This window comes from Xyrauchen texanus, chromosome 37, assembly GCF_025860055.1.
Source record: "Xyrauchen texanus isolate HMW12.3.18 chromosome 37, RBS_HiC_50CHRs, whole genome shotgun sequence".
Taxonomy (NCBI): domain Eukaryota; kingdom Metazoa; phylum Chordata; class Actinopteri; order Cypriniformes; family Catostomidae; genus Xyrauchen; species Xyrauchen texanus.
In genome coordinates this window covers 32,910,090-32,931,490 of record NC_068312.1, presented here as the reverse complement: position 1 = coordinate 32,931,490, position 21,401 = coordinate 32,910,090, and the positions used below count along the sequence as shown (strand labels likewise).

The 21,401-nt window shown below is 37.7% G+C and overlaps 1 protein-coding gene across 1 annotated transcript in view; it reads left to right on the top strand.

Moving 5' to 3' along the window:
* Positions 1 to 21,401, top strand: part of LOC127630516 (tight junction protein ZO-2-like) — a 76,083-nt gene that overhangs the window by 38,507 nt on the left and 16,175 nt on the right. Inside the window, exons 4-14 of the mRNA XM_052108097.1 lie at positions 274 to 376; positions 981 to 1,602; positions 3,480 to 3,583; positions 6,550 to 6,703; positions 12,633 to 12,744; positions 13,491 to 13,621; positions 14,268 to 14,331; positions 15,805 to 15,955; positions 16,857 to 16,965; positions 19,842 to 20,061; positions 20,666 to 20,847. Of these exons, the coding sequence (XP_051964057.1) occupies positions 274 to 376; positions 981 to 1,602; positions 3,480 to 3,583; positions 6,550 to 6,703; positions 12,633 to 12,744; positions 13,491 to 13,621; positions 14,268 to 14,331; positions 15,805 to 15,955; positions 16,857 to 16,965; positions 19,842 to 20,061; positions 20,666 to 20,847 (1,952 nt within the window). The remainder of the gene's footprint in view (positions 1 to 273; positions 377 to 980; positions 1,603 to 3,479; positions 3,584 to 6,549; positions 6,704 to 12,632; positions 12,745 to 13,490; positions 13,622 to 14,267; positions 14,332 to 15,804; positions 15,956 to 16,856; positions 16,966 to 19,841; positions 20,062 to 20,665; positions 20,848 to 21,401) is intronic.

The following is a 21,401-nucleotide window of genomic DNA, read 5'->3' as shown; positions in this document are numbered from 1 at the left end:
CCCCGCCTCTCTGGAGCTCTGGGAAAGACTTCGGGACAGAGAGAGGATAGGGAAAGAGCGAGGGGGAGAGACAGAGTGAGAGATATGACACAGGGATATGACACGCGGAGGAGACACACTGTGTGTGTGCGTCTATGTGTTTTATGTTATGTTTCAGTTCTTTTATGTCTTGCCACATGTTTAGCACTTTACAAGAATCTAGCCCTATTTTTTTTTGTATTGTTTCACAGTAGTTAAGACACTGTTTAAAAGTTTTGTTTTGCTTGTGTACAGTGAGAACGACCGCGTTATACATGTCAACAACATCCCCATGGATAATGTGCCTCATTCTTTTGCTGTGCAGCAACTACGAAAATGTGGGAAAGTGGCCAAAATTGTGAGTATTTGTTGTCCTCTAAGAGAGGTCTTATTGACCTATGTTTACTCACTTTATATTAGCATAATTCTTTATCAAAGGAATGTATTGAAATACAATGTTTTGCCTGCTTCTGCTAAAGATTAATCTTTATCAGTTTGACAAATGTCTGCTTTTAGTTCTAGGGCTCGTTCACCCAAACATTTAAATGTTGTTATCATTTACTCACCCTCATGTTGTTACAAACCCTTATGGCTTTCTTTCTTCCATGGAACACACATGGAGATATTAGGCAAACCTCAGTCACCATTCACTTTCATTGCATGGAAAAAAAGATGCAATGTACGTGTTTGGTGACTGAGACTACCATACCATCTAAGAACATCTTGTGTTTCAGTGAAGATAGAAAGTCATACAGGTTTAAAAACAACATGAGGGTAAGTTAGTTATGACAGAATTAAAATATTTGTGTGAATGACCCCTTCAAGTCATTTCAGAGCAAAAACATAAATATCAGCTAGAAAAATCTATATATTGAATATAATAAGAAGACTATTCAGGTCCTTTAAATAAAAAGAAAATGTGGGATAGATAAAAAAAAGAATAATTTTATCTCACCAAACAGACTGTAAAGAGGCCTCGCAAAGTGGCTGCCCTCAAACGCCCCCCGTCCCCGAGTGGGGACAGCCATGACTATAACATATCCAGCTACTACCCCGAGGACAGTCGCAGTGTTCACAGTGACCCGGACTCAGAATACCCCCGGGGAAACGGTGGCCTGGGCTACCCCCGTGACCGAGAGCGTGACCGCAGCCTCGACAAAAGCCGGATAGACTACCTGGAGCCAGATTACCGTGGAAAGGACTACGACACCCGGCGTGAGCAGAGCAGAGGCAGGAGCACGGGCAGATCTCCCAGCTCTGACAGTGGCTACCGCAGGGACGGCAGCTGGGGCCGGACGCTAGAGCGTGGATCCAGTCCGGAGCCCCGCTATCAGAGGCAGCACAGCAGAGGGCGCGGCGGAGGAGGAAGCCCTGCCGGAAGCTACGGAAAGGACCAGGGATACGACACGCGGAGGTATGACTCTCATTCAGATGTAAAGATGATCAGGAGCCACAGCAGGGACCGACTGCAGGATCACTCACCGTCACCCAGCAGAGTTAGAGATAGAGAAAGAGACCGGCATAACCATGAGCCCCTGGAACCGCCCATCAATGTTATGCTGGTGAAAAACCGGCCCAATGAAGGTGAGAGCCTAAATTCAAGTGTTGAATTTAATAAGGACCCAATTTTACAGAAGATTGTTTTATTGTATTCCTCTAAGTGTGGCCATTATATTTATGTTATACTTTTTTCATACTGCATGTAGTTAACATGCAAAACCAGCATCAATGGAGTTGGGCCATTATTGAATCCACTGATTCAATTGTGTTTTACACATGTTCTGCCTGTATTTGGGAGATGCATATGAATGTATTTAACACTTATTGAAGTGTTCGATTAAAGTTTAAATTTAAGATAAAATGACACACATACATCTTCAAATTGTATTGGGTTTTATCAAGGGTATCTTGACCTAGCCAAGATATTTCAGAGAAGATATGGTCTTGTGATTTCCTAATAAAAACAACCTGTCTCCTCAAATTATCTCACCAGCCCCACTTAACCCACAATTCAGAAGGGAAAAGCGAGTAGCACTGTTTATTAACCGATTACCTTCCACATGCTTTAGATTCTTATTTGTGCATTAGCAGTTAGTATTCTATATCCCAAGGAATAAAATTTTCTTTTTTTGTTTTGTTTGAGATACAGAGTTACTACGAAAACTTTATGAACGGTAACTTCCATTCTGTCCATTTTGTTTCCATTTATCCACGACAAAAAAGTCATACTCATAGTGTTCGTGGGTCAAATTTGACCTGCATAGGAGATTAATGGTTGAGGCCAAAAAAACTGCTATTTTGGGGGGAATTTATCTGTCAATTCAATAAATCAGACACAATGCCAAAAACACACAGACAGTAATGAAGGGATGACACCAGAGTACATCCACAATACAGAACACATCGCTTACACATACACACAAACACACAGGTATGAATAGGTGGGGCTAAAAGAAGATATATTTTTTTATTGAATTTGTCACATCAAATCAATAATTCAGCCACAATGCAGACCACACACAAACAGAAATGTACAGGTGACGTTGCAGTACATACACAATACATAACACACAGAAATTAATGGGTGAGAATAACACAAGCACACATGCACTCTCTCTCACACACATATTCTCATAATTTTATCAAGTATGAACTTGAAAAAGTGTAGGTGAAGAATTGAAAATAACATAAAATGTGCTTATTTTATATGAAAATGGATGGTGTAATTTAGAGATAAATAAGGCCTAAATACCATATAATACTATATACTATATATTTAAGGTGTTCCGGGTCACCCGTGAACACTATGAATATGACTCCAAGATGAACACTACACGAGGGTTAAGATTATAAAACTTCCTCCCCAGTCAAAAAAGACAATTTATGTTGTTTTGAATCTATCACAGATGCCAGCTTGCAAAGGGGCTATTTTTGAAGGTTGGGGCAGTTAAAAACAATATTTGACCTGACAAGAAACCTGAAGGGGGTGTTTCTTAAAGCTGCAGGAACAAAACAAAAAAAAAACGTTTATTTCTGAGGGTCAGAGAGAGGGTAGAAAATTGTTCTGATAAAGTAAATTTATTTTTTGTTTATTGTTTAAATTATGATATTGGTGCAAAAAAACAAACAAAACATTACTCACATTATAAATGGACCTATAGGGATAAAAACAAAATAATTAACAACAGTAATATATGATAAATGACTCTGAAATGTGGCCCAGCTTTAAGTTCTGCATGATTAGCAGCATTAGCAAGTCTCAGAGGTTTTGGAGAATTCTGTGCCTGTCAATAATCTAAATTTTCGATTTGTTTGTTTGTGTTGTTTCGCCTGTTCAAAAGGCTGCTAAGCTGCCTGCTGGAGGGATTAGTGTGTAGTTAAAAGGGGTCAAGGTCATCATGGTAGAAGTTAGGTGTTAACTTTGCTGCTCAGAACTAATGTTCTATTCTGATTCATTGTAGAGTATGGCCTCCGATTGGGCAGCCAGATCTTCATTAAAGAGATGACCAGCACAGGATTGGCTTCCAAGGACGGAAATCTCCAGGAGGGCGATATCATTCTAAAGGTGATGCTTAATAACCACTTTCACAAATAATGTCAGTTCGATTGTTGGTCACATTTTACTCACCCTCATGCCGTTCCAAGTGTGCACACTGCGGAAATTATTTCCGTGGAATGCGGAAATACATTTTTTTTAACAATCTTCATACAGCTCTTTTCCATACAATTGCAAATTCCAAAAGGCCAAAAAACAAAGATTGGGGAAGATTTTCAGTGAATAAAGTGAATCTGTTCCTCATAAAAAAGCTGTTATATGGCTTCGATTAGGAAGTATTAGTTGGCTAGTGGCTAAATAGCCCTGCTTGAAAGCTTTTTAGCTGTCCTGCAAATATGATATCATTGTGTACCGTAATTTCCGGACTATAAGCCGCAACTTTTTTCCCACGCTTTGAACCTCGCTGTTTATACAATGACGCGGCTAATATATGGATTTTTCCCGCTTTCAAATTTTATAAAAAAAAAGAAAATTCTGTGATGTGCTCAGTTTTTTGGCGGCGTGAAGCTTTCATTAGACCAATGAAATTGCTGAACAGGTTAAGGTCAAAACAACTTTTTTTGTTTACTGTTTAGATTAAATCGAGCGTGCTCAAACTTCCCATCATTCTGATTACGGTAGTAATTTTGTCACCCTCACCATGGCAAAGACATGGAGAAATGCATATGATGCAGCTTTCAAGTTGAAGGCGATTGATCTGGCTGCTGCGCAGGAGCTTGGTCTTAATGAGTCGATGATAAGACGTTGGAAACAGCAGCGTGATGAATTGACTCATGAATTGTGCAAAAAGACAACTAAATCTGAGGCTATTCAACTCCGACACCGAAGGAGATGACTACAGTGGTTACAGCGCACAGGACGAGGAAGATAGTGACCAATGACTTTATTGGTAGGCTACTGTTTACTGCAAATGTTTTATTACAAGCCGTGTGTGGCAGCGGGGGCGTGGTCAAGTGCCTGTCCGGGAGAGAAAAGCTGTAAAGGGCGCTTACACCTGCGCTTAAATTATGTCTAACACCGGTGTCTAATTTCAAGTGCCCTGCTTCACGTGTCCTTCTTGGGAAAACTGTCACACGGCACCAGTGTGACAGTTTTCAGCAGGGCACTTGACGTTCCAGGTAAGGCTTTTAATGGCCACAGCAATGTTTACAATCAATTTTATAAAGTTTCTCAATTCTTCTATGCGCCAACACTAGACTGACGTGTGTCACTTTCTCAGCTCTGTGGCTGCTGCCGTTTTATGCCACTCTCCCCATGCTTACTGAAATTAGACACCGGTGTTAGACATAATTTAGCTCAGATGTAAGCGCCCTTACCGCTTTTCTCTCCCGGACGGGCGCTTGACCACGCCCCCGCTGCCACACCGTGTTTCGTTAAAGCCTGAGTAAAGTTAATTTGTTTCAATGTACCGTTAGGCACCTGCGGCTTATAGACAGGTGCGGCTTATTTATGTTCAAAATAATATTTTATTTAAAAATCAGTGGGTGCGGCTTATATTCAGGTGCGCTCAATAGTCCGGAAATTACGGTACTGAGCAAGACAGCACTGACAATGCAATGCAGCAGTGGTTCCCAATAATATTACACATATAGGTCTTTTAGAAACAGGAATGAGATTATTTATCAAAATATACCACAGTCAAAATATCTTTAAAAGGGAAACATGAATAATTAATCATAACTCGTTATAATTTATTATGAACATTTGGATCAGTTAATAGATTTAATTTGAGGTAGCTGTATTAATATTACAATCAATTTATCTGTTCATCCAACGAACACTCAATATTGATTGTCTATCAATTCTCAGAAAGGATATTTTTCATGGCCACACAAAAATAACTCTTTCTTAGCATGGAGCTGAGATCGAATCATTAAATTTACATTGATTTACAAGCAGACCATCAATCAACTCGCAAGAATGTACACAAAACCTTTATTTAACTAAAATACGAACACATAACTAATCTAAACAAAGACATACACACAAAACACTCATACGAGGGAAAGGGAAAAATTTAAATAAAATTAAACCGGAACTGAATAGGGGAAATGAAGTCATGAAAAGAATAATTTGACCATCTGAGAGAACCATTAGTTTCTTAATAGCACCTTTGTTACAAAGGGGTTTTCAGCTTACACTAAAACTACGTTCAGTTAGTTACTGGTACGATACTTGCTATTGCCTTGGCTAAAGATAGGGTTATTTCATTGCATATTTTTCCATTATGTCTGACCATTATGACACAACCATTTTGGTGTTTCTACACTAGAGGGCACACAAAATAATTGTTGCCAGTGAGAAATACATGAACTGGGTTTGAATGATATTTTAGATTGTGATGAAATTGAAGGAACAGTATATATCAGTGTACCCCCATTGTCACCTCGTGTACCCTAGTTTGGAATACACTGCAATACAGGGTTAGTTGTTACACATTTCTTTCCACTAATTAAACCGCTTGAAGCGGGCAGCGGAGCAAGGCAATCAAAACAGTGATGGTCTAGGCGAATATAGCAAATATATTTTTTTTTCTTTTTGGAATCGGAGCTGCTAGAACACCGGTCTGAACCATTCTGCCCCAATTTAATCCCTGATTAAATCTTAAACTGATTATAATTGAACTTCAAATTAAAAGGTAGCTTACCCTATGGTGTTTACTTGTAAACAAACAAGTTGTGTTTACAGTCATTCCTGAGGTCTAAAAAACATGTGGAATGCATTTCCTTCCACATTAATGATATGTATGAACAGAAATGTATATCTTAATAAATATCAAATAATATGAAAAATAAATATTTGTTATAGTTTTGGCCATATCACCCAGCCCTAGTGGTCACTATAAATAGTATGGAGAGGAGCTTCATAAAGATTCTTTAGAAATGTGTTTGTTGTTGTCACAGCATCCTAGTTGTTGGCCTCTTCATGTTGTATATGCTTGAACTGTTAAAAATAGAACCTTTTTTCCCCCCCAGATTAATGGGACGGTCACAGAGAACCTCTCTCTGAGTGATGCCGGAAAACTGATTGAGAAATCAAGGGGCAAACTGCAACTTGTGGTTCAAAGAGACCACAGACAGGTCCTTGTACGCATTCCTGCCCTGGCTGACAGCGACTCAGAACCCGACGGTAAGTCTCTTAACATATCGCTATTTTTCCATTGATGAGTCTCCATTGCAAGCTCTTACTGAGAATGCTCCCCACCCTCTGCCTGTTTGCTCTCCAACACCACACTTTAATTAAAAGCAGATAGCATAAATTGGCTCTGATAAATCAGATTAGTAATATCATGTACACATTCGCCAGCCGCAGAGGCCGTAATAAATGACTGTTAATTATGCAATAATTAATGGACTTAATGGACTTGAAATGTGAGTATTGAAGCACAAAACCCAATTTGTCACTGTCTGTGTTAGAACAGGGTTATCAGGGTGTAAGTTAGGTAAGTTATTGGAGTTTTTGAGTTAGGTGATTTTTTTTTTTAAATAATTAAGCATGGAATGTAGAGCTGTAGGTGGAAAGTATATTTAACAGTGACACAACATCCTTGCAAATTACAAGGATGTATTTTCATATACAGAATGTACCTTTAAAAAAATATTTTTTAAACCTGAGATTTACCGGCCCTTATTACAGCTGGTATTAACATCAGTCTCTGATCAGATCACAAGTGGACAGTGTGTTAAATTCATACATTGCTATTTTCAAAAGTTAGCAGGCTGGCCGATCCCTCAAACCACAATTGGAAGTGGTTGAATAAACGCTAATGCTCTTATGCGTCCTGGACAAAAAAAAAAAAAAAAACACCTTTTTGCATAACATGTAATCATTGAGCCAAAAGCTTCGTCTGACAGGTCCGACTTTAAAAGAAAACAACCGGTGCGAATTGGGCCACATCCACAATAACCTGTTTTCATTAGAAAACTCAGTTTTCAGTTTCCTAAGTCGTTTTTCAAAGTATGCCATAATGGAGAGCATTTTCAGTGGAGTTAACCGCTGTTCTAGTGTGGATGAGAGGCATAAACGTAATGGAATCGATGTGCTTTCAAATAAAACAAAAAACCACTGAGAAATGCATGAATGCATATATACATATACAGTATTTGCATGTGTGTACATGTTCACTGGAGACTCATTTGAGGTGCATGTTAATGCCAGGTGTAAATGGCAATCTGTCTTGGCTCACCACATATGATCATATCACCCAAGACATATTTTTATACCAGGTGTCTCAAACTTGCTGTCAAAACACATGCACAACATTGTGTTTACTTGAGCACACTGAATATTTGAACACCAGAAAGATACGGGAAATATCTGAGAAAAAATTTAATAAAATCAGAATGCTTACAACAGAAGTTCTATTTTGTGTGTTCTCTTTTTACAGATAAAACAGATATGTCATACTTTTAGCTGATGGACCGCAGAGACACAACATAAAGTCTGTTGCCTTTAATCTTTAATCATGACTGTGCCTCAACCTCAAACCTGTAAAACTTTCACACTGTGCTCTAATATTTTTATGCTAACCTCTTTTTTTAATACCCTCCTTAATCAATAAATGAGTCTGCTCAATGTGATGTTTGTGTGGGGGTGACTTATTTAATCAGGTGAAAGATTGTCAGTGGTGAAACTGAAGGTCAGTGTTTAAAGGATGACACAATATCTCAGATGCTATTTTATACTCTTCAGCTGTTATTAGGGTGGGACAGCTGCGTATCGTATCGCTTAAGATCTAAAGATGAGGTCACACTAGACTTCCTACAAGTCTTCATATGTGCTCCATTCACTTCCATTCATATGCATGAAACGTGGAATAGTGCTAAACTCAATATAACAAGTGCAAAGACATTTTTATTTTATTCATACAGAAAAAAGAAATTTGACCAATTGAAGATCTAAATGTCACAGATTCAAATGTTGTCTCAATGCATAGAATACAAGCTTGAGTTAAAAGTATATTTAAACATTTTGAATGAATTGTTATTTGTGATCGCACTCAATCTTACTGTCAAGGCAAGAGCATGACATTGTGTCCTTTTCCGGGCAATCTTAAGTAATTTTGCATGCTCAAAGCCTAGTGTGACCGCATCTTGAGTTTTTACATGCAGGTGGAAATACTGTTCGTATGTTGCTCTAGAAATTGTGTCTGCTTATGGAGTGAGGCAGGGCAGTGCTGCTGAATCCATTTTCGTTTCGTCTTTGCATTGTCTGCCAGTGCAAAATGAGTCACCATAGGCATTGTGTATGCTGCTCCATGCTATTTGGCAAAGTAAAAACAAGATGTGATTTATATCCTGCCACAAAATGCATCACATACTGGTCATTGCCTCTTACTCACCATTGCGCTCTACTTTTCATTTTGATTAGGTCTAGATGAAATCCGGCTTTCTGCTGTTTCCTCATTTCAGTGTATTCAAGGAGCCATGACTTTATAGTATGGACGTGCTAGAATAGGTTGTACTGTGACTTTCAAAATGACTGTATTTAAATGTTTCCCTGATTTAGTATAGCATGCAAGCGAATTTCGAATTTGTTTTCATTGTATTTAAATTTTACGATCAGATAATTGTGCTTTAAAACAACATGATACAGAATTTACAATGCATTTAAACTCTGTAATTTGACAACTTTTTGTGTAAAACAATATTCAGCAGGAAATAACATGGTACAGCACTATATTTTATCAATTAGAAATGATTATTAGATTGGCATGTATAAACTGTGATAATATTGGCTGATATTATTATTTTTTTAATCACACAATCATGATCTTGTCAGCAGACAAGAAGTTATGTAAGAGGCAGAGAAAGTTATTATATTTTGATTTATACAATGCGAGTAATGTGACCAAATATTCTGTTCTTTACAGTCATTTGTGGACAAATAAAATAGAAACAAAAACTGAAATGTAATTCTAATCACACAGAGCACGGATGTGACTCCACCCTCATTAATAAATGCTTGTGCAAACACTTCTGTCAGACGCTCGCTGAAGAACTGCCTCTTTTCTTAAAGAGACAGTACTCTTCTTGTGTTTTACAAATAAATGTATATTCTTACAAATACAAATTATGCATGTAAACAATAAATATGTTACAAAATAAATATATATAATACAATAAATGCAATTTTAAGACATCATATTTATTGATGTAATTCAGGGATTTGAAACATTTTTAAAAGATAAAATGTGACCAAAATAATAAACTATTGATAAAATAAAATTTGTAAAATTTATATTTTTGTAATGCACCAAGTTAGAAGGTCCCCTGTATAATTTTGATAAAGGTATTATATGCAAATAAGCATTTTATTTCTTTTCAAATAAAATCAGGGACATGACCAGGGACACGTGTTAACGTAAATGTGGTAAATTCTGATTTAATCTTTTCTTTACCAACCTTTCAGGGCATACTCAGATATACTGTATATTGAATATCGTCAAACTCTATTCTCTATCCTAGAGACCGTATGTACTGTGTGTATATGTGTGTCTATGTTTACAGTAGCATTGTGGGCTGAATCAATGAGGGTTGTTTTATCTGAAGCAGAGGTCCTGACCTTGCTGTTTTGGGTTGTTGTCAGGGAGTGTACATACAGCTGTCTTCACTGTGTGGATTGTCCTCCCCCTCATAAGAGAGAGACTGTAATTTCATCCCCACCCAACAGATGAAAACACGCCTCTCTCCTCCACAGTCTGGAGTCAACAACTGCTCTTCCCTGTTATTCATCAGTAGTTACGTTTTTTAGTAGCCTAATAATCCAAAAATAATCAGACTAATAGGTTAGTCTGAATGAATGTCACATCATTCCTAGATAGGTGTTATGAACCTTTTGGCACAAAAATGCCAATCTACACATGCACAGAAAGGTTGTTGAGAATACATAGAATAAACATAAATAATCAGACTGCAATCAGATTTAATTTAATTTGGATCTACAAAAAACAGTCGATGTATCTCAGACACACTGATATCTGCACTTTCTGAATCTTTAATGAAAACCAAGCTTCACAAATGCAGTTTGTACCTTTTGTTACAAATTATATACATTACACTGTATATTTATTTATCTGCAAACAGTGCTGTCAGCATATTTTCTGTGTTTACTATGTTAGCTCTATGCGGCACTTATTAACCCCCCTCCCTTGAGCTCTGAAGCAGGTGGGCACCAGTCTCCTTTTACTCTGTTGTGGATGGAGTGTGTCTTAGATTTGGAGGACAGGTGTGCAGTAACGCTCACCAGCGACACACAGTGGATTTCGGTTAATACACTGGACATGCACTTAGACTCACCAGCAGACCACACAGTAACTTTTGTATTCTTTCCCCGGCCGTCACTTCATGTCCTGGTTTCTCTTTCAGGGCGATACCTCTTCATATTTCTGCTATGCATCTCTAAACTAATTATTCTGAACTATCCTGGACAAAGTAGAGCTTTAGAATTAGGAAATAACTTCTTTTGACTCTAGCTTTTATGTATGCACACTGCAAAACAAAACAAAAACATTGTCTTAAGGGATAGTTCACCCCTACATGAAAATTCTCTCACCATTTACTCACAAATAGAAGAATATTTCAGCTTTGTAGGTTCATACAGTTCAAGTGAATTGGTGGCAAAATGCTGACGCTCCAAAAAGCACAAAGGCATCACTAAAGTAATCCATTCGATTCATATATTCAGAAGTGATATGACAGGTGTGGGTGAGAAACAGGTAAATATTTAAGAAATTCTTCTCCTTGCCCAGTAGGGGGTGATTTGCATGAAGAATGTGAATCACCAAAAACATAAGAAGAAGAATGTGAAACCGAAAGTTAAATGGAGATTGACTGAGCAGGGAGGAGAATTTATAGTAAAAAGACTTAAATATTGATCGGTTTCTCACCCACACCTATCATATCACTTCTGAAGACACAGATTTAACCAATGGAGGCATATGGATTACTTTTATACTGACTTATGTGATTTTTGGAGCTTCAAAATGTTGGCACCCATTCACTTGCATTGAATGGACCAAAAGAGCTGAGAATTTCTTCTAAAAATCTTCATTTGAGTTCAGCACATTAAAGGACACACACATCTGGGATGCCGTAAGAGTAAATGATGATCATTTGTGGGTGCACACTTCCTTTAATCAGTATTCTTCTGTTTTCCAATTCTTAAAGGAATAATTAACCCAAAAATACAAATTCTGTCATCATATATTCACTGTCATGTTGTTCCTAAGACTTTTTTTTCCCTCTGTGTAACACAAAAGGAGATTACAGCAAGATAACTTTGCTACTGTCAAAAGCAAGATACAGTAATGCAACTTTATTTTCAGAAAACTTATCTTAAATTAAGTTCATGTATATTCTTTTTTTATATTTAATATAAACCCTACTAAATTGTGTAACATTTATGCTTTAAACGAGAAAAACAAATATTTGCCAATGGGGTCAGAAAAATAATAATTTAAGATAAATTCTCTGAAAACATGTCTTAATATCTCATGCACAATTTATGGATGTCTTAAGGGTGTTTATTTTTACTGGGGTGAAAAAAGACAAAAATAGTAATTAATAAAAAAAAAATTTGCAGTCCAAGAAATATCTGCTTTTCACACAGCTCTGCTCTCCAAGACCTTTTGCTGTAGTCACATCCTCTGGCTTTTTCAGGGTATTCTCTGCTTTAAGATAATCTCACCTGTCCTACACACCTTCTGCCTCTCTATAACACTGCTGTTTGTCTTTTCATGACATCTTTTTGAAATTCTGAATTTATTTTGAGTCATGCAGGCATTTTAAATCAATATAATTTGGGTTGTTCCATTTCATAACGCCTGTGACACATGCCACTTCATCCTGTGGTCAAAATCACCATGTAAACAAGCAAATCTTGTTATAATGGGGCAGATCTGGGCAAAATAACACTTAAGTCGACAGTAACACGGTGGGCTGTACTTTGTGGTTGTGGGTCCACTTAATTCTGTCTCCTCTGGACCTTGTCTCTTTCCTGTCCAGAAAAATTCTAAGGATAGTATTTGCTTCTCATTGTAGACACTTGTTTCTTTCAGACATCTCTGAGATGGAGTCGTACCATTCCTACTCACCTCAAGATGACCAAAGGTCACGGCAATCTGACCTCTCCTCACACTCCTCTAACGATATGGCACGAGAGAATGCCAGGTGAGAATATCCCTCCACTCACCCTTTGGCACACTTTCAAAATATACTTTAAGTTATGATCAGCTCTAGATATTTTCACCCCATAATGTGGATGCATAATACAGGGGCCCCCAAAAGTATTCACTATTTTGTTTTGCATATTATCAAGTGTTTTAGCCATATGGATGTACTTGAAGCATGCACACTACAACTGCTTTGTGATACTCTTAATTGAATCACCCAAGTTTTGATCTCGTAATTATTGTAATTCCAACTCTCCATGAACGCAGCATTAGTTTGAATGCTGTTTAAAAAAATAGAATATCATTATAGGTTTATAATATCGGCCATCATATTTGTTACTAGCCATTAATCGGCTAACAAATTCTGTTTTGGTGCATCACTACCAGAGTATGCCAATAGATAAAAATAATTAATCATGATTAATTTTTTGATTCCAGAAGTTTCAGGAACTGTCAGTTTACCTGTTGTAGGTTGTTGCTTAGCATTTTAATGAAGTTAATTAACCAAGATTAATTTGAATTCAAATTATTTTAATATAAGCTAATTTATTTCAAGTACTCTTAATCTTGCCATGCCCTTAGAAGTTTGTTGTGGCCACCTTGTTGAGAACCATTCATAGCACTGTTTAATCTAGTGTTTTGATTTGACCAACCTTCAAATTTAATATAGTAGTATTCTCAGATATAAGCTGTAATGATTCAGCTACTAAAAGCTCAAATGGAACTGTGTTGTTGAATTTTCAGGGAGGATCCTCAAAGCAGACTGGCCAAGACGTTGGTAACGTCCTCTCCTTACAAAACTCCAGAGGAGCCACTACCAGCCCATGAGGAGAGAGTAGAGCTACAGGAAGAAGAGCCACCACCACTACCACCACGTAGGAAAATACTTCAGTACAACTCCCATAGTTTGATATTAAAAAAGGGTGTGGTGGAAGTGTTTAAACTAAGATCTGAACAAGCCTGAAAAATAGTTTTTAGTGTGATTTGAGCTAAATGAACAGAATGTATTGTTGATTTGACATATGTTATTGAAATATAATCTTACAAACAGGTTTGAATGTATATGTATGTCCCCATTCAAGTACAGGTGATAGTTGTAGAGCTGTGCTTGCATGACTATTGCATACATTGAAAATATGTGTATGGGTGCTTTACTAAGATGGCTGTAGAGTGAACTGTTGCCTTCAATAGGCTTAGCTCTACCTCTAACAAAATGTTATCCTCGAAAGTTTTATGTAGGATGCCTTGTATTCTTTCTCCAGAACTGCCGCTAATATGCAAGGGGAAAACAGCTGAAAAATCTGACTGACATAAGGACAAAAATATTAATTTTAAATAAAAGGCAATGCAAAATACAGTGTCATGGCTGGTCAGAAATATTAATGGATTGGGCTTTTTCTCAGTTCACTTGCCATTGGAAGTGAATTTGGAAAACATTTGGAAAGGTTATTTTGGATTATGTCTGCTGGCAGTTGTTACCGATTGAAACTGAAGCTAAATTCTTTTATTTTCACTGTACAGCAGCAATAAAGACGACACCCAAGATCCTGCTCAGACCCAGCCCAGAGGACGAAGCCATTTACGGGTGAGTGTCTGCTGTTAATAACCCCCTGGTTCAGTTTTCATCATATGTTATCTTATCCACTGAACTAAAACATCACATGAAATATCTAAACTTGAGGATCTAACACACCTCCCTACAAACTATAGCTTTTGTAACCACAGCTTATTTTGTAAAGACAAATCATCTACATCACAGCCTCTGTACACCTCTGCAAACCCCTCTCCCTCTCTTTCTCTCTTTTTCACCTCTCCGTCAGTCTCTTCTATATTCATGAGAAAGAGGCAGGCTGTTGTTGCTTGTACCCACCGGGAGAGGATATTTTTGTGTTGTGCACTTGCTTACAGGGCTGCTTTGCTTTAAGACCACAGCTCTTGTGTGTTTTTATCCATTTTCTCTCTGAAGAAAGGAAGAGGGAATTGGTCCACAGCTCCACAGCAAACCATGACTGTGCATTTTTTGATGTGGATTTCGTGAAAGGACTAAAACAATAAGTTATTTTTGAAATACGTAATTTAGGCCTCTAGTATGTTTTTCTTTAATCTCATCAATATATAGACAACATTAACTATATATAAATGGTAAATGGTCTGCACTTATATAGCACCTTTTTAACCTTAATGGTATTCAAAACGCTTTACACTGTGACTCATTCACCCATTCACACACACATTCATACACCAATGGAGGCAGAGCTGCCATGCAAGGCGCTAGCCTGCCATTGAGAGCAACATGGGGTGTCTTGCTCAAAGACACTTCAGCATGTGGAGTCGTTTATTGGGATATAGACAATTTATTGGGAGATTCTGACGGTTGAAGTATTTTCAAAACAGAATGGGTGCTGCCTTTCCTCTTATGTTTTTATACACCGCCTGGTCAAAACGTATAAAAAAGTTGCATAATCTAAATTTCGTTGGACAGCTTTCAGCTTTGATTACGTCATGCATTCATCATGACATAGTTTCGGCAACATTATGTAATGTCGCAACATTTATTTCCATCCAGAGTTGCATTCATTTTTGGACGAGATCTTGTATTGATGACGGGAGAGTCAAACCACTCCATAAAGTCTTCTTCAGAACATACTAAAGACTTTCAATTGGGTTAAGGTCAGGACTCTGTGGTGGCCAATTCATGTGTGAAAATGATTCCTCATGCTCTCTGAACCACTCTTTCAAATTTTTAGCCCAATGAATGCTGGCATTGTTGTCCTGGAATATGACTGTGCCATCAGGGAAGAAAAAATCCATTGATGGGATAGTCTGGTCATTCAATATATTTAGGTAGTCAGCTGAATTCATTTTACTGCCACATAAAGTTTCTGAGCCCAGACCTGACCAATTGAAGCAACCCCAGACCATAACACTGCCTTAAATCCAAACTGCAACTTTTTGTTTTTGGCCAGGCAGTGTGTAAAAGTGTGTCTGTCTGTCTGTCTCTCTCTCTCTCTCTCTCTCTCTCTCTCTCTCTCTCTCTCTCTCTCTCTCTCTCTCTCAGGCCCAACACCGTGATGGTGAGCTTTCAGAAAGGAGAGAGTGTTGGACTGAGGCTGGCTGGAGGGAATGATGTGGGAATATTTATAGCAGGAGTGCAGGAGGGCAGTCCAGCTGAAGAAGAGGGTCTCCGTGTGGGGGATCAGATCATGAAGGTACAACAGCAGCAGTCCTGATGAATTTAGCTGAAATAATTTACTAAATCTCTCATGCTTTTGGTGCCCTCTTTTTTGGCACAAGTACAGTCAAACATATACCATAACAATATGATATTGCATATTGTTGTTCATGTAGTTTTTAAGGTGCCAGCCGATGCACAGTACTTAAAGGTGCCATTTTCTACACACATTACTTTAAACAGCCATAATTTCAATTTACAAAACCATTTTCTGTCCTTTTTCTGACCTTTATTCAGACCTAATTTAGACCTAATAATTTCCGACCTAATTATTCAGGCTGTTCTTACAGTACTGTAACTTTAAGACTTCAATATGTAAATTACCTTTGTTATGATTTCATTTACTTTTGCACATTTTAAATGAGAAAAAACACTATTGAAATGCCTGTTGAAAACTAGAATGTAATCTAAAGGTTAAAGATTCTTAAAGATTAAAACCTTGACTAACATTTTATGTCGATGATCTCTGTTATTGGTTCATCACAGTGGGCCGAGTTGCAGACTACTGAAAAGAGTAGGTGTTGATGTGGAAATATGAGTTGTCGTATGTATAAATTGCTTGAGGTTGTCATGTCACAACATTAGGACTTTCTTTGCTGCATTGTTTTCAGAAAAACTTTTGGCGCAGTAGTGGTAGAATTTGTCTACATGGTTTTCTATTTCAAAAGTACAATCCTGTTTTCCTTGATATGACCCTTTTATGATTAGAGAATTTTTTTTTACAGTACTGAAAACTTGTACCAGGAATTATGAGACTTATTCTGCAGCATTTTTGGGAAATTGTAAAACAACACAAAACAGAGCATTTTGTAATTTGGTATGCATTTGCCACATTTCCTTTTCAACCCTGTGTGTGTGTTATGTGTCTCTCCCTGAAGGTGAATAACGTTGACTTCCGGGGCACTGTGCGAGAGGAGGCGGTGCTGTTCCTGTTAGAGATCCCGCGGGGAGAGGTCGTGACCATTCTGGCACAGAATAAAACTGAGGGTGAGCACAAGATAACGCACACGCATTAAGGACACAAAACTGCCCCTTGCTTCACCTGAGGGAAAACGCAAGCACTGAAACACCCCTTTCTCCTGTCCACAGTCATCACTGGAGCTGGGTTAAAATGAAATAGGGCCAGTTGGTGCACTTGCCCAATTCTATGGCTAAACCTAGTAAGCTTCCTCACTGTCTACAGTACACTACATAGGCAGCTACCTTCTAAGGTAGTATCCCAACCTCATAAGTGACTGATTTGGGAAGCTTCGTGGGCAGAAGCTAGAGACTGAGTTTATCATGTTGCTAAAATAATACCTTACAAATATTGTCTGATATAATTCATTTTTATTGTGGTTTTTAGTGTTTTAACCAAGGTCTAATATTGACTTTCTCTCTGTATCTCGCTTCCCCTCCTCCTATGCACACATATTTCATTCTGCTTTCTAAAGACTGGTTAAAAATTATGAGATTATTCATGATTATTCTATTGATGTGTAGAATATATATATATATATATATATATATATATATATATATATATATATATACTGTGTGTGTATATATATATATATATATATATATATATATACATAGTATATATATATATATATATATATATATATATATATATATATATATATACAGTATATATATATATATATATATATATATATATATAAACAAGCAATGTGTGAAAACTAAGCTCATGCAAAGCAAAGAAAAAGAAACCGCTAATGAAGTAGACTAACGTAGTTAACGTACAGGACGACTATAAACACTCAGCATATAATAGTTATCATGTTTATATTGTATTGTATTATATTGTATAGTCTTTCTCGGATGCCATGTTTGTTGTTTACAGAATAATTTTGCGGGGATTACGTTGCAACGGGGACATTTATACATACAGTATAGGTTGGTCTTAATATTTTAGGATGGCTCCCTTGCAAGAGGATCATTATATTGGGGGTCTTTGATGTCAAAAAGTAAAAAAAATAAAAATAAGAAAGCACCTGATCGGGGTCTGATGGACCTGAAATAAAGGACTCTTTTAAAAGCCACTAGTTGTTCAGACAACCTAATAACTTGTTGATTATGTAAAAATAAATATGTTGTTTTGCAGATCACTTATAGTGATGTACCAGTACATCTGCCTGGCTGATAAATAGGTAGATATTTGGCCAGTTTGTTATTATCGTATCAGCTGATTAAACTGCTTCACTGATATATTGGTTTATCACTATAAGAGATCTGAAAACAATGAGCTGGATTTGAACTTTTTTGATGCAGTCCTGGTAGAGAATTTAGAGTCCAACTGAAAACTAGTTTCAACCCCATCACAGGACACCAGCACTGACCTCTACTATCATCCCATCCTTCCACTGCACTCTGTGCTCTATCCTTTTTCTTCTACTGTCATTTTCTAACTCTCTATCTCTGTCTTTATGTCTTTCACTCTGGGTGGATGTCTCATGGGAAAGCCATGGCTGCCGCTGTCTAAGGTTGAAGCTCATTTAGGGTGAGCTGAGACAGATGTAGTGTCAGAGCTTTAATCAAGAGTGTGACAGACCCATTACAGGAAATCTGCCCTCAATGAGTTTTATCCTTGAATGACTGTGAATCCTGGGTCAGATTATGAAAGAAAATCAAACTAAAGTTGTCTGTCAATTTGCAGTTTTAGCAGTGAGCCTTGGAGCTAATGAGATAATCCATGCCACTTCTGCATCATAAAATGGTGAAGTAAACTAAACATCACAAGCTTTACAAATGACAGTTAAGGCAAGAGATAATGTTTGTTACTCAACATTAAAGGAATATTTCTCCCAAAACTAAAAATGTTTATGATTTACTTGTCCCCATGTTGTCATTACAAATCTGTATGCTCATATTTTGTTACTGAAACACAAATGCAGATTAGTGTTCTTTTCAGTCAGACCTTTTAATATTAGAATCAAATGGGCAGATTCAATTAATATCAAACTTTATTGGCAAGAGAAATGTTAGTGTACATTGCCAATGCATTATTAGACACTATATGTACAGATATAAAACATATTGAATGCTGAAGTTTAATTAGCTGAAGTCTAAAATCTCAGAACTATTATTTTCTCTGTCTGTCAAGTCCTTCTCAGTCTCTACCCCACACATGCTGGGTCTCTTTCAGGTGGTTTTGCTTTTGACAGTGGTTCGGATGAAAGTAGGTGAGCATTTTCGGTTGATGCGAAGAGATATGGCAGCTTGCCCGTATCTCTTGCATGCCTTGTTCACCGCTTGCGGGTGAAGTCTTTATTCTCCTTAGAGTAAATATGCTCCCATGTTTATTATGCGCGGGACATGTGTTGCGCGTAATATATAAGCGTGTTCTGCTTCACACAATCAGTTTCTGTGTTAGGATGTGCTGTTGGGTCGAGCGTGTACCTCCTGAAAATTTAGATATGCCAATTTTATCCACAGAAAGTGGGGTAAAATATTAGTGGCATTTCTCTCACTGTACAGGAACAATTTGGGACATCTTTCTCCTATCGCATGAAGTTTCAGGAATAATAATAATAATAATAATAATAAAGGATAATTTTAGGAGATACCAACCCCTAAACGGCACATAAAAACACAAAATGTGGTTGGTGACCAGAATAATATGCAAAATGGACTAGACTTTATCTGGCAAGTCCAAAGTCTGGCTACACAAGACTATGTTTTACATGACTTGCATTTACGCATTTAGCAGATGCTTTTATCCAAAGCAACTAACCATGCATTTAAAACAAAACATAATGTACCCTACCTGATGAGCTGCTGGAACATTCTAGTTTACAAACTTTGCTGCTAATTGACTCAGAGACATGTTTGTGAGCTTAAGTCTCTGTGTTGTGCCCTAGTTTATGAAGAAATCTTGGTGTCCGGTAGAGGGGACTCATTTTTCATCCGCACTCATTTCGAGTTTGAGAAGGAGCTGCCTCAGGGTCTCGCCTTCTCCCGAGGGGAGATCTTCAAGGTGGTGGACACCTTATACGACGGCAAGCTGGGAAACTGGCTGGCCATCCGCTTGGGGAAAGACAACAAGTTACTGGAGAAGGGCATCATTCCCAACAAGAGCAGGTGGGTACGGAGAAGGGTGGACAGTCTTTGTTTTGTTGTGATAAATTACTTCAGAGAAAAGGGGTTGTTGATTTGTCTTGGCCTTTACGTAAGATTCACTCTTGTGAACGCAACTTTAGCACTATTTGGGCAAGATCGTTTTCTGAATGACGTTATAATTTTTAAATAGTTAGTACACCTGTCAGTTCATGCACTGGTTCAGATGGGATTGGGATGTTACGGAAAGATTTTAAACGGGATAAATTACTTAATGTGATTAATTATATAATTATAACATGTTAAGTTCTCAGGAGAGAGAGTATTTTTAGAGATTTGTTTGCAGAGTGATAAATGGCTGTACAGGAGAGGTTGTGTGGAAAGCCCTTATATGGAAGTTGTTTGGGCATGTATAATGCTAATTAATAACTACAAGAAGGCACTCCTTCATTTACTGTAGAATAATCTGGATTCATCAACATTAGAATCAAGGCAATAACAAATGATGTGCGTATATGCCTGTTGTAAATCATGCAAAATAGTGTAGTGAATGAGACCCAGTTACTGTAATGATTTTTTTTTTCTCCCTCTTTTTTTATGGCTGAACTCTTGATCCTGTGCTGATCAGAGCGGAGCAGATGGCTAATGTCCAGAATGCACATAAAGGCTCAGGAAGTGACAGGGCAGACTTTTGGAGGCTGCGCGGTCAGAGGGCTGCCAAGAAGAAAGATCTGCGGAAGAGCCGAGAGGAAAGATCTGCGGCCGTCTCCACCCGATTCCCTGCTTACGAGAGGGTGGTGCTTAGAGAAGGTGGGCTCAACTAAATAAAAAATAGTGGCTATGTTCACACAGGCAAAAAAAAATTGTTGTGCATTCTGAGATGCTATTCTGCTCACTACAATTATACAGAGTTGTTATCTGAGTTACTGTAGCCTCTCTGTCAGCTCGAACCAGTCTGGCAGACCTCTCATCAACAAGGCGTTTCGGTCCACAGACAACTTAAGAGTAAACTCTTGTGACTCCCAGGAGATCAGCAGTTACAGAAACACTCAAACCAGCCCATATGGCACTAACAATTATGCCTGTCGAAATCACTGAGATCAAATCTTTTCCCCATTCTGATGGTTGATGTGAACATTAACTGAAGCTCCTGACCCATATCTGTATGATTTTATGCACTACACTGCTGCCACACGATTGGCTGATTAGATGTTCACATGAATAAGTAGGTGTATTGGTGTACCTAATAAAGTGCTCGATTAGTGGGAATACATGAAAGTATGGTAATGTACAAATTAGTATTTTACACAACTATATGATATCTATCATGTTATCACAGTCAAAACACCTAATATTTACGACTC